Raw genomic sequence first — 15,306 nt, 5'->3', positions numbered from 1 at the left:
TGAAAGTAACTTCACGTCAATATCAAAGAACACATTAAAATCGCATGTTTTTCAGTTATTCATATTTTATTTATGGTACATGTCAAATTACGTCTAAAACAGACCAGGTCATAGGTAATGCAAATTGTCACTCGTGACACAACACTACCAAACTTCCTTATAACAATTACTCTCTTGACAGTAATACAATGCAGTGACGTGCTAGCTGAATTAGCAGTCTAGATAGTCACTCCAGCAGCAGCGTTCCTGAGATTTACTGCAGAGAGAATAGGCGAAAAAACCCTGAGAATATTCTTATTGTTTTATAATAATTATTGGCAGTGTAGACTTTCGCAATATCTACACCGCTAAACACAGTAAAACCCAGTATAGAGTTCTCATAGTGGCACCTATTATCATGGGCTTGTACAGACTGGCCACAGAGAGTAACGACAATACACACACTCACACACACACACACACACACACATACACTCACTCACTCACACTCACTCACTCACTCACTCACTCACTCACTCACTCTCTCACTCTCTTTCTCTCTTTCTCTCTATCTCTCTTTCTCTCTTTCTCTCTCTCTCTTTCTCTCTCTCTTTCTCTCTCTCTTCATAATAAATTATACATTTTGTCATAATATTTATACTGTGTTATTTATTATTAACTTTTTTTTTATTGTGTGATAAAAATTCTTTTCTGTTGTTATCTAAGGCAAATCAACTCTATGATTGTTTTATTCTTGTGTTTAGTTTTTTTTAAGTATATGTATAACTGTTTTGTCAGGAAGCGGTCACTACTTCTGTGTGGCTGCTTACCTCCTGTGTGTAGGCTTAGCGGTGATGCCTACCTACGGGGGTTCCCACCCCAGGTGGTTGCTTGACTGCTCTCGGTACCGACGTGGGGTGGGTATCCACGCACATGCAGTGAGCATTCATGTTTCATGCTATGTTATTTTGTTGTTATGTCCATATGTCATGATGGTCATTGTTTGTATTGTGCCCACCACTTAAGCCCATGGGCCATGGCTGTTTGTGGCCATGTTACAAAAATTAAATAAAAATAAATAAATATTACCAAATTCATGTCCTATGGTCGTATTCCTGACCTTATTCCACTGGGAGGAATGCTGTTCCAACTAGCTCTGAGCGAACATGGGGACAGTGACTGATGGATTCGTGTGTTTCAGGGGTGGGCGGGGAACAGAGCATCGGCTACTGTGAGGTGGATACACAGCACGGCAGCATGTCCAAGTGGCAGCCCCTGCCCCTGACACCACGCTCCACGCTGCAGTGGCTGGGCTACAGCGACGAGGGCTCTCCTTGCCTTCACGACTCCAGCGGTAGTGTGCGAATACTGTCCCCACGTGGCTACTGGCTGCCTGTACTACACACCTCTGCCCTGGTGAGCTGTCCTCACTTTTAACATCCACGGAGTTAGTAATACTGTCCCCATGTTACTTTTTGCTTCCTTCTTTATATATCTTGTCATTGAATTCTTGTTGTGTATGTGTGTAAATGTGTATATGTCTCTAACTTGACTTGAAACAAACACACATGTTATAATGATATGTTAGGCGCCAATTATCCCATTAACATATTTAGAAATCTGTTTACCGTAGTTTGAGACTGTTAGCAAATGTACTGTGTAATAAACACTTATTAATATTCTTGTTATACATATGAGTCTGTTGAAACACATACAAAGAATTACTGAAATAATAATAATAATAAAATCAAATCATTATTCTTTCAACCATTGTTATATATTATGAAATAGCTCATTAAACAAAATATTTGCAATTAACTTTATAGTGTACGGCGACCCATTGAAACTGATCCTTGTATGTTCAGTTTAAAGAATACGAAACAGCTTTATGATTCTACTCATGATAATTTGATATAATATACTGGACTGAGTTCATGGGAGGGCAATTGAAGATTCCGCTTTTCTAGGACTACTGGTCTTGTTCCCAGCCGGTTCAGGATGTACTGTGAAAGAAATTCTAAAACTACGACCCAGCAGAACTGTTGATGACGGCGACTCAGCTCAGCCCCTCACAGGATGGGCTGAAAATTCCTTTAAATGGGTGTGTCTCATCAATATTGATAGGAATTGTAGTTGTATAGATGCCTGGAAGTCTTGCAGCACAATTACAGATATTCGCCCGCAATGGTAGCGGAAATAGCTACGAAACACGTCTCCCTATAGTCCGTGTAGTGAAAAACCGGACTTCCTCATCTTATTACTGTTAAGACTACATAAATTCGCAGCATTCACTTATCTTCTAGTTCCCTGCACGGGATCCCTAGATGAGGGACTGCCCCACGAAACTGAGAACGTCTTCTCTATCTGAAGCCCAATGCTCAAGTCATTGTTCGTTCAAAATCACCGGCCAGCGAACATCATAGCTAGGAAGAAAGACTTAGCAACCTCGTTTACTATTTGGCGAGAGAGTTAATACTGGAAAACCATAGCTAACTAGTGTGGCAAAAAGAAATCAATAAGAAACGGAATAACATCTCAAATAGATATTCAGCAAAGAAGAATAAAATAAATCCCAAACATGAATATCAACTGATATGCTATGGAATAAGTCTGGGTCGTCAGACTATGCACAACTCATGCTTCAATACATGAAAGAAAAACATAATTATTATTATTTAAATGACAAAGTAAACATATAACTATGAGAAAAAAATAATTCTGAACATGTAAGCATGTCTCAATGTTTACAATCTCTGTCCTGGTAAGACATCCTCAAATTATTTTACTAGATATGGTCACGTACATATAGTCATTAATACTGAATTAAAATGCTCGGGTTTTTTAATCGTAAATAATTGCATGAGGTTCTCTCACAAGTTATGTTTTAAGAGTCTTTCTTAAAATGTCTTAACAACACTCATCAACATCTGCAGTAGTTTGAATTAGTATTTTTTGTAAGTTTTAACTTGGTATTCTACTATTATCCCTATAAATGACATATACAGAAAACTGATTATTTATAACTTACTGTGACTCTTCTTTACATTATATAATTCAATGTACAATCATCTCTTTTGGGGCAATTTACTTTTTAGGTCTGTAGTAAAACGTGTGATTATGAATTACCCTGTTTTATCGCATAATCGCTGCACCCATATTTTAGGGCGTCAAAATTTGGATAAAAAAAAACTTGTGTAAACGTCGCATGATGTTTTTGGTCCCGCTGTTAGATTCAGAGCATTTTGTGTAGCTATATTTTCGGTATAAAACAGTGTATTTTAAAGTAGAAATATAATATTTATTCCAACATTACCACTTGCTTATTTAATTAACGGAAATACACAATTGTCTGAAGTGTAAATTTTCTTTTAAGACTTTTTAAATTTTATAACCTTTATCTGTTGGTCTGCGTCGCTGCGGTGCATTGCTTATAAAAATGTAGCCAGCGCTAGTTGGCATCATTGATGTTTGGTTATGTTGCTTCCCATATAGAGTGCGCACACATAGTCGAATATCGATATCTCGCCGATTCATGCAATGCGCGCTCTCTGTCAAGTGCAGAGTTAGCTACATTTGATAGCCCGCACTCTTTCGTGGTAAGTGTGTATGATGACGATAGTTAAGTATTAGGTCACGTCACAGATTCAAGTGGCTTGCGTTCGGGTCACAGATTTTGTTTTTCTTTTTAAAGTCGAAGAAAGATTTTTTTGCATGAATTATTAATATAAATTGTTAGGCATGTGCTTTTTTCTCCACTTTTTTTTTAAAAATAAACATACTTTCCATGAACATATTTTGTTTGTATGACTAATTTTCCTAACAAAATTTTTTTTTCCGCATAACGTTGCACCCCTACTTTTCAAACTTGATTTTAGTATAAAATGTGCGACGATTATGCGAGAAAACACCGTAACTAGATCATCTTCTAGTCATTCACACATTTTTTTACATCATAGTTCATCATAGTAGCTCTATACTGGCAATGTTCTATTTTTTATTTTTAATTCCTTCTTGCTGTTTCCTGATAGATCCAAAATTTCATAGTACAGCATAAACTACCTATTAACATTATAAATGACATACTTCAGTTAACCTAACCTTAATCCATAGACTAAGATTACAATATCAAACAATTTCAATAGTCTCTGGCAACACAACAATTTGTTTGTATGTGTGTGAAAATGTAGCATAGTTATAATGTCTAAGAGAAATAAAATATCAATCTTGTCATATAATTAGTGACAGGTGGAACTGTCATCTACAACTAACATATAAATTAAAATCGCAGATAATAATAAAAGTACAGTTTAATGCTTCTGTGACCATGTTTTAGCACAGAATGCCGTCCATGCTAATTTAAAACATATTAATTTTCGTTTCTTTTCTATACCGTGATAGAGTCTGTTATGTTTATTTTTCATTAGTACACCACTAAATACTTCATTTGTCTAAAATTATTGAGTTTGCCCTGATAATAATGTCCATAAATTTGTGTGCGGGCATGGAACATTCTTAAAAGCACATTCAACAGCTCCCGGTGTCGATTGTTGATTGGATGGGTGCTTATGTTCCTCTTCGAGGCCCCAGGCACTGCTTTATCACACCACATGTCTTACCTTACGTGATCCTGACCTGGTCGTAGCCTCCGTAGCTGTGTCCTGTTAGCTCGGCTAACGTCGTGAAGTATAGTGGCGACATGCCGCCCCACCTCCGGACAGCACCGGGCGGTCCGTGGCAGTTTTCTGGAGGTCGTTACTGTGGCCATGACGTAACATATGACGAGGTTATGGAACAACACTTATTTGTAAGCTTTCATCTCAGTCGTAAATTGTTGCTCTCTAATCACTTAATTCACTGTGTCTCTAACACAGTAGATGTGCTAATTTACTTTCTTACCTTTAGGTAAGAAAGTAAGTTAATATCACTGTGAACCTCAGACTTGTTTGCTTAATGTTTGTTATATAAAACCTGGATGCTCTACTAAACTTACTAATAAAATTACTTATGGATTAACGTATTAATGTTCACCTTTCACATTCACTAGTGAAATCTGTTTAACTTCTAAACATAACATAACAATTCAAACCACTTGGATAAATTTGTTTAACATAGTGTGTTAGTATTTGCTACTTTGTCATAATTACTTTATCATATCTCACATTAACATTTCAAACACTGCTTTATTTACAACAATAACATTAATAATTTAGTACATAATAACATTCTAATTGTACCTAATTATTTAGAAGCATTCAATAAATCGTTTACATGAAGATTTTTCACATATATAGTTTTCATTATCAATGTATTCATATAAACATTAATTGACCAATAAATTAAAATAGTTTAAGGGGCCTCCCTAGTAAAAATGTTTAGCGCGGTGGGCCACTGGCCACGTGCTACGGCCAGTGGTTGGGCGGGGCGATATACCTGAGCCTGTCGCCTGCGCCGCGGTGGAGGGGGGAGAGGGCATTTCAGCGAGGGGGGCGGAATAATGGGAGGGTTGTCATTGTGTGGAGTCCATTTACTACTTATACCTGCGTTATCTGCGAACAAGATCGTGGCAAGAAAGGTGACTGTTTTTCCCTTTCGCTACATTCAACCAAAATATAATGTTCTCATATTGCCTTGCTTGCTTCCTGACAGTGTTTATTAACTTGAAACATTAAATTAGTGTTGCGATCCAGTCCATATCCATTAAATACAAACAATCGTCAATTCTGTTTAAAACATTTATTTTTATTTTTTAATTATGTTCTACATAATTAATAGATTTACATACATTACAAAAAATTGTCACCAAAAATTGATGCGTTAGCTTGTGTTTTCAGAAAAAAAATTGTAAAAATTATTATAATTAAAAATAAATTTACAACATTATACTTTAGAACTGACATTTGTGTGATGAATGGTTTTTCATGAACATTATGCTTTCATTCATAAAAGTCTTCCGCACCGCGACGAGAAATCACGTCCTACTAATAGATTGAGTAATAAAACTGGGAATAAAATGATGAAAATAATATTAAATATTTTTACTCTTAGACACAAATCAACTTTTGAAATCGCAATAACGACAAACAAATTTTTAACTTACTTCCTGAAGAAAAAGTGCATGTCAAACTCACTTTAAAATTCTGTAGAGAAAAAAATGTCAGGAACAAACAAGTGATCCCACCAACGACACATCGTCAACTTTGTATTCTAGGGTTCACGTCGTATTTAGGTACACTAAATATTACAGCATATTATTATTTTCTGGCACTTATTACATGTTTAGCATTTTTTTTAAAATATTTTTTAATGACTTTAACGTTGCATAATATGATGAATAAATATACACGAATGAACTGGAATCCCGTTCCGAGTTACATACAGACTGTTTACGAGCAGTGTAAATTTCTTAGCTGTTGCAACAGCGGCCTACAGGTGGATTCAGACTGCAGGCCTAGTCAGTCATGCTGAATCCACCTGAGTTCAGATTTTATCGAAGACAAGTGCGGGTGGTATGTAAGAACTCAGTGTGCACTGACTGTTGTGCTCAAGGTGTCAGTGAAATGTATAGCTGGAATCACGGGCGAAAATCTGTAGGATTCCCATGAGGCCCGCGGGATAACGTGAAGATTTTGCAAATGCAAGCGGGCCCCCTCCGATGGGCTTTTTTTATTTCAGGGAGGTTCGGGCCACCCTGAGATTTTCCCCTCCTCCCGGAATGTACACATGCAGCTGGAATTAATTTTTAGCCAAGTACGTAATTTGGTGCTGTATTTAGGCTGTCAAAGAATATACGAAATATGGCTGCTTTGATAATTGACGATAATTCCTTTTTATTGTGAAATAGTACCCATCTACAACGAAATCCCTAGATATATCACCACTACTGTTGGGGATTTTCTATACAAACTATCAAAATAATTTTGGTTTCGTCACTGTCACTAGCTGTTATTGTATCATACAAAAACATGTTTGTTTTGTGTATTAATTTACGGTATTCATCTCTGTCAAAAAAAATCCTTTTCGATAATAAAGTGTAAGCAAGGTAGAATATAAGGCTAATTTTAAAATAAAAATTGAATAAAGTATTTTTTGCTTGCAGTAGTTCAAATTTTTGAATTAATTTAGTTGTTTGTTAAAAAAAACCTTCTAAAATCAAAGAAACTACCTACTTCCTAAATAGATAAATAGCGCTTTAAGTGTTCACACGCTTTTATAAATATTTAAACGCCAACATTTTAAATGTAGGTTTCACATTATGATAAAATCTTATCTATTTTCATGGTTACGCCTAATGGAAATAATACACAACAATTCGTCATATATGTTTTTTATGCTTTTAATAACTACTCTACACATGAGCAAATTTCAATATACATAAAACTAAGGAACTCTGCATTACATTTTAAATCTGTGTATGACACTAACAGAAATTGAAGCATAAAATAACATTTTTATTTTTTAATTAATAAGTATTTCATCAACGTGAGCTATGCTTTCATCTCAATGAAGCCACGCTACATAGAGGAAGTGCACATGTATTCAGTCATAACAACAGACCCTGCGGATCACCGAGTAAACTAATGAATGGAATTCATAGCATTACCAGGGTTTTAAGACATATTTTCGCTTCTACTCAATCGCAACATCTCACTTAGCATGTATAATGATATGGTTTCAGTAAACATAACATAAGACATATTCGCCCCATGTACAGTAGAGGAAACTAAAATGTTTGGAACACTGTCAACTAATTGTATTGTCATTTCTGTAGTCGCTCAAAGCGGCAAACTATGTATTATTGTTCAATTAAACGAAATATTAAAACAAACAAACAATAACATTACGTTCAGACAATTCGTTACGTGAAGTGAATGTAATAAAATACACAAGACAGTTTCTTAAAAATACACACACCATTACCAAAACACAATCCCATAAAAATCATATAATATTCCATGTCGATTTAAATTATTATCTATTATTCACCATGATAATTTCTTGCGGGTAGCCAGCAGCAAAGGGACACAATTTTTATTCATTTAATTAACTTTGACCAAACTTGTAAAACCTGGAATGAGCAAAGTAAGCTAATTCACAATTTTATTTTGCGTCACAATATTAAACATCAACTAGTAATGAATTAAGAGTTTGCTTCGCTTGGTAGAACATCGAATATAGTCATCTCCAGGTATTAAACTGAATTTTGAAAGAGGGACTCAAGTTTCTGAACAAGTTGTTGACTTTCCTGATGATCCATCGACAGTTCGTAAACGGTCTCATCGTCGGGATGTCGAGCTTGGGACCTTTTTCTCACCATAGACCCATGGTCTGTTCTACCATTCGCACAGCTATCCCAACCTATACAAATAGCCGAGTGCTACTTCTCCCGTTGCTTCTATCATGGAGCTCGCCCGCAGTCGTACTTCCCTATCCAGCCTGCGTAATACACGCGTCCTACCTGCTAGCCGCCAAGAACGCGTCCATTTGTGAAAAAGCCTCACCCGCTAACAAATACTAACTCATTAATTATAATATGCAAAACATAAAAACATTACATATGCGATAAAACAAAATTTGCTGCTGTCATAAGCCGAAGAAAAAGAATCAAGTTGAAATCCTTATAACATAGACAGATAAATCTAAAATAGAGTTATCGATAGTAATGTTTTAATAAACAGAATAATGTATGTCATATTACACTAAATGCGTGTTCTTACTAACAGCCGAATTTAAAAATAATATAAATTACTTTTTTTTTCTTTTTCAACCATAACCGCATAGACGAAACAATAATTTTGATAAAAATTTTTGTATAACTATACGACAGGACTAAAAGTACATTGTACGTAATAAGTATTTGCTTATAGGAATTAATGCTGCAGAATATACGAATAGATTCAAATGCATAGAATTTAATATATTGTCAAATTTATTTGGAAATATGCATGTACAAAAGATTGAATTTGAAATGAATTACCTGTTTTTAACTACAAATATAATTTTATCATATCTCACTTTCATTCAAACTTAAGAGTGTCATTTTCAACAACAAAATAGCCACAACTACACTTAAAAATATTTTAACTTGATACTTATATTGTATAACTTTTGATGAAATTAAATGTTAAGAGGTTCATTTAAGTTTGTAAGGAAACATAAATACAACGTTCAAAATAAATAACAAAAATTTTGTGTAGTTAGGAGCTCCGCGTCATGCAAATAAAGGAAAGTTAAACTTTTCCGTATACGGCTGCAATAATTATAGAGGAAAATGTTATTTATTCTTTACTTTTAATTCCCGTTTGGATAAAATAAATCGAAAAGTGCTATACCGAAAGTATAAAGTTGAAGTTCAATATCGCTTGTCAAGTAAGTTCAAGAACAAAATTAAAAAAAAAAGAAAATTTGTTTACTTGAATCTACTTTTTTCAGAAAAGTATACATACATACAATATTATTATATTATAAAAATAAAATTTTTTAGTCCTTAAGTATAAATTACTGAAATATTTTTTAGTTAATTAATTTTTTCATGCGAAGAAATATTTAATTGTTAAAATCACGAGAACATAATTTATTATATTTATGTATTCCAAAAGCTTATGTTAAAGATCGACTATATGCTATTCAATTTGCCCAAAAATTTTACTGAAATAGGAGAGCATTACAAAAACACAATTTAACTAATGTAGGTACTATAACAATAAGTTATGTTCATAAACTATATTTACTGAAACTAATATTCTTCATTGTCCGTCATATTATGATTCCAAACAGTTTAAATCAACTGAAACATGAAATAAAATAGTAAGGTTAACCATGAGGTGTGGAAGAAATTAGAGATTGCTTTGTAAAATGTTTTAAAATTTTCTCATGAAATATTGTGATTATTATGTTCGTACATAATGTAAAAAAAATTTCAATACATGAAATTCAACACATACTTTGTATTGCAAGTTATTAAACATATATTTTAAAAACACATGTGCGTATCTAAGTCGAATTGTTATGTAATACATGATGAACATTACCGATACAACTTCCCTTACAAATAACTTTCACCCAAAGATAAGGCCGCGGACAAATTATACACACTGGTCGCACGAGGAGCTGAAATAAGTCATATAAGAAAGCCGGCCGGAGTAATTCTTTTCAAGCCAAAGCTAAAAGTAATGGATGTTGTTTGTCTAAAGCAGGCAGTGAAATGACATACAAGTTTACAGAATAGCCATATAAGATCTTTGACGCTTCTTATCCCGTCAGTGGACTGTACGCGAAGAACCAACTGCATCATGGCCCGCCGCCAGTTTTATACTTACGTATGAATACACTTGTAAACGTTGGTTTGTATACTTATGTATGTTGCCGACATCGATAGGTATTCTTTGGCAGCTCGATTTGGATTCATTCGAACACGTTTGCGCTAAACACGACATATTTTTACATGAGAGTGACATCACGCACTGAAAAAAGTTGCAGGTCTGTAACGCAACAATGATACAAATATTACATAGTTCGAACATTTTCTGGAGCACGACATTCACTTTGGGTAATGCTAAGCTACTTGATAGGTACCCTTTACCCGCTTTAAAAGTGATAACTTAAAAAAAAAGTGTACATGAAAGCAGACTCAGCCATATGTTTAGGGTACCCGCCAGTAGGCCTAAAATAATTTGGCCTAAAATTAGGCTAAATATTTTTAGGCCATGTGACTTTATGCCAAACAATTTTAGGTCAAATGACTTTAGGTCAAATATCTTTATGCCAAACGACTTTAGGCCAAATAATTTTAGGTCAAATGACTTTAGGCCAAACAAATTTATGTCAAATGGCTTTAGGCCAAATACATTTAGGCCAAACATCTTTAGGCCAAATAATTTTAGGTCAAATAAATTATCTTATGTCACTTTATACCAAATGCCTTTAGGCGAAATAATTTTAGGTCAAATGACTTTAGGCCAAACAAATTTATGTCAAATGGCTTTAGGCCAAATCTGTTTAGGCCTAACGTCTTTAGGCCAAATAAGTTTCCGAAAATTATTTTAGGTCAAATGATTTTAGTCCAAACAATTTTTGGTCATTTGATAGAAAGTAACTTTATTTTTGGCAATAAGAAGTGCTTGCACTTTTAACTCTCTCTCTATCTCTATCTAACTGCCACACGCTTCGAACATTCAACATGGATAGAAAACTTAAAAGAAGTTTAGCGGATTAAACACTGATGACCTTTTTTGTTCGCAAGTTTTTTGTTTGCTTGTTATTTACATATTGCTTCTCTGGTGGTTATTTTAATAAGCGAAATTGGTGAATGAATATTTTATTTTCTGGTTAATTCGTTTAATAAATACCCCGTCCCTGGAAAAGTCCAATAATGTGCACCACATGTTTTATGTGAGTGTCTTGTCATACTGTCCTTATCACAATTGTGTGGTTTGAGTTGAGTGAACCAGAATAAAATAATAAATAACATGAGTAAGACTTGTTTAACTATATTTTACTTAGGTGATAGGTAAATTTCCCTAATAAATAACTAACAGTATCAGTATCAGTATCCAGTAGGCTACCTAACTGAATACATAAAACCAACTGTAAACATAACATCAATAAACAACACGGAAACTATCTTTGGTCTACCATCTGGCGATCTTGGGTTCGGTCCTTATCCTTGGCTGAGAGAGATTTTGGAGAAAATAAAAACGACAGTGGTGCCGTCTGGTTCCGAGTGAGGGTATTATGGAGTTGGCGGGTAATATGGAATAGGTGTATATCTCAGCTGTAAGGTGCTGAAACCTGTGAGAGAGCGGTCGAACTACATCCCTGTGTTCGCTAGAGGCCATGTATTCAGTCGCATGAACGTCGGTCATGTATGGGCAGTTTTATAATCAATTGTTTGGTTTTTGCAATTGGAAAGTTTGTGCAGGTGAATGTTTCAAACATGTTAACAGTATTTAGAAGTTTCTTAACACTGTTAATCATGATGTATGATTAAGAGTAAGAGACCGCAGTGTTATTTCCAAGAATGTAGTCTTTCATTTTCATCTAGTATAGGAGAAGGCAAATTTTAAACATGGCGAGTCGGGTAATATGGAATACCTTCTATAACATTTTGCCTGACGAAAGTGTAGGAATTCCATATTGACCGACATTTGATAAAAAAGTAAATGTATGCTATGAATGTTTATTTAACGTGTAAGAAAACAAATAGAAATATTTATATTCCAGTTATTGTAAGAAATTAGTGTAATTACAAATAATAAATAGCTAGGAATTAGGTAAGTGTAAATTGTTTTCAAGCTTAATATCGTTGTATGTAAGGCCACTTAAAAAAAAACAATTATTGCTATAGCGCTAAAAATAACACATGCACAAATAATGCAAATTAAATATTCTAATGGCACTCGTTACAGCGTATTGTTTAGGGAGTTTTAATTTTTTAATATTGCCAATGCACGTTCGCACATTTGACAGAAAAGAAGTCACCTAAATTAGCCTATTAGGCTTACGCAATGTTTTTCTGTGCATGTGCCAAATTTGAATGCAACTTTTAGGCATTGTACATGTCACCTTGTGCTAATACATTATCTGTGTACATGCTAAATAAATTGTTGTGGAGCCTAAATCCAGGTTTTTAACTTCTTATGACGACCATTACAACACAAGGGGTTATATAAGCTACAGTCTGTTTTTTCTCTCTTCCAGAGATGGATAAAAAGAAAGAAGACAAAACTAAGAAAAGGAAGCTATGTTAAGAGGATCAAATGGCAAAAACAATTAGCGCTGTTAGGGATGGAATACCTCAATGCATCTAAAGTTTTTCAGGTACCAAGGGATACACTCTTTAGACTTGCCAACATTAAGGAGCTTGACACCAAGAAAGCTGCATCTACAAAACTTTGTCGTAAACCATTATTGACTCCTGAGTTGGAGGACTTAATTAGATGAAATGGAAGCTATGTTTTATCGCCATACCCGCAAAGATATTTGTGTATTAGCATTTCAGCTAGCTGTGCGCAATATCATAGGCCATCAATTTGGACAAAATGACAGAGCAGGGAAAGATTGGTTTCATGGGTTTATGACAAGGAATAAGAGTATATAATAGGGGCTCCGAGGACACGGGTCCGGGGCGAGGTACGAGGTGCCGAGCCACATATCTGAATGTGACATCACGGTGGCCATCTTGGATGAGTGTGACCTTGACCTTGACCCGGCGGCAATTATAGATCCGCCATCTTGGATCCGCCATCTTTAAATCGAGCACCCCACTCACACTTAATGAAATTTTCGTCATGACCGCCATATTGATTTTTTTGCTGTTCCGCTGGAGGCCGCCATCTTGGATGCCGTCGACCTTGTTTCTGCTGTTTGTTCCTAGATAGCATCAGCGTCGCTCTTGATTTTTTTCTGTTCCCCTGGAGGCCGCCATCTAGGATACTGTTGTTTGAATATAGAGAGCGCCAGCGTTACTCTGTCTCATCACGTAAGGTCGATGTTCCATTACCTAACATAGCTTTTATGGTCCTTATCGACATATTAAATTAATTTTTTTATACAAAATACATTGGAAGCGCTGTGATTCGAACCCTCGCAGTTCTGATCTCTAGGTTGGAAAACATACGCCTTTAACCGCACGGCCATCGATACATTTACCAGACTGAGAATTAAATAAGGTCTATATAAAAATGACATGCATATTCGGACTTGTAATTTTTTTTTAATTTTAAGTAATAATGAGCACCATCTGTTCGAGACAGAACCACCATCTTGTATTAAGACGTAACTGTTGCAATGATCGTTACGGTTGTAATCCTGAAAATCTGTAATTTTTATGCTGGAAATTCCGAAAAAATTCCAAAAAATAATTTAAAAATTTTTTACTTCAAATGTTTAGTTATTTAAACTATTTCGGTCCTTGGTTTGATTTCCGGCGAGAGTAAACCAGTAATTTATTATGATATTTAAAAAATTCTCAATAAAAAGTAATAAAAATGACTTACACCACTCCCGTCGTTTAGAATTATGTCACCACTTGTTTCAATTATCGTGAAAGGCACCATCTTGAAAATCTTTATTTATTATACGATTTTAATGAAAAAAATTCCAAAATTCATTAAATAAATTTGTAATCTATATACTGATTGATTAGATCGATTCCCGTCCTTGGTTCGAAACCGGTAAGAGCAAAAAATATAAAAAAAACAACAGATCCTTCCTCCACAGAAACCACATACAGACTGACCTCACACCACCAATACCAAGGTGTGTAGGGGAGACTGTTGTACCATGGAACACTTTTTTGATACTATTTTTTTTAAATTTTTTATTACACTTTTTTGAACCGAAAAAATATTAATTATAACTATTGAAGATCCTTTAACAACTTTCTATTTGAGTTTATATGTTTCACGCCTCTGTTTAAGAACAAAAAAATTCTATATAATGTCATGCAAAGTGTTCCATGGTACAACATGGTCATGTACCATGGAACACACCCTCTTGTACCTTGAAACACAGGGTAAATAGTTTTAAAATATAAGGAAATATATAGTTTTAGGTTCTACAAATACAGTTGTGATTTTGTATCTATTATGCATTATTTGCAATAATATTAAGGTACATACATATCATACACAAACTACATGGTTCAATTTGTAAAGATATGCCATCGTCACTTATTTCTTTCGTGTAAAATAAAGTTTTTTTTTATCCTTTTCAAAAGTCACAAAGGTAGGTTTTCCACCCAAAGGTACCGGTATTAGCGCATAGTTCATGTGCCCATCGTTTGCAAGATGTGCATCGAATCCATTGTTCACCTGATGCATCCTCTTTAAAAGTTCCATTACAAAAAATGCAAGCCTCTTCTTCACTGCTATCAGTTTCAATGAAGGTGACAGCTTCGTCTTCTTCAGATGATGAAGCCTGCAGAAGCTCTTTCTGAATCAAATTTTTTTTCTTTCGCTGGTCTAATTTTTTGGATTTATCTTTTTTAGTATTCACATTTGTTGAATTTGCATTAAGATTATGTTTTCTTTTTACTCTGTCTCTTTTTTCTTTATTCATTTTTATTTCAAGCTTTACCGGGGAATCAGTCGCAATCAATGTCCTTCCATGTATTCTTCCTTTCTTTAAATATTTCCTTGCCTTGGCCTTGGAATATGGTATGACGTCTTCTGGCAATAGGGCCATGCTTAGGCTTACCCCTTTACTAGTGCTGGGTAAAGACTCTGTATGCTCAACTACCATAACAGATAAACCTGGAGCAGTCAGTTCACTTTCGTAAGTTGGTATGCTTTTCTGTGAGCCTACTGAAACATCTGATGTAGCGTTGTT

At 34.8% G+C, this 15,306-nt stretch overlaps 1 protein-coding gene across 8 annotated transcripts in view; it reads left to right on the top strand.

Moving 5' to 3' along the window:
* Positions 1–15,306, top strand: part of LOC134535754 (WD repeat and HMG-box DNA-binding protein 1) — a 291,056-nt gene that overhangs the window by 153,959 nt on the left and 121,791 nt on the right. For all 8 annotated transcript variants that reach the window (XM_063374986.1, XM_063374990.1, XM_063374984.1 and 5 more), the window contains one exon: positions 1,181–1,395. In XM_063374986.1, the coding sequence (XP_063231056.1) occupies positions 1,181–1,395 (215 nt within the window). The remainder of the gene's footprint in view (positions 1–1,180; positions 1,396–15,306) is intronic.

Source organism: Bacillus rossius, chromosome 10 (genome assembly GCF_032445375.1).
Source record: "Bacillus rossius redtenbacheri isolate Brsri chromosome 10, Brsri_v3, whole genome shotgun sequence".
Classification (NCBI taxonomy): Eukaryota; Metazoa; Arthropoda; class Insecta; order Phasmatodea; family Bacillidae; genus Bacillus; species Bacillus rossius.
The sequence above is the reverse complement of the archived record's forward strand: the minus strand, read 5'-3'. Positions and strand labels throughout refer to the sequence as shown.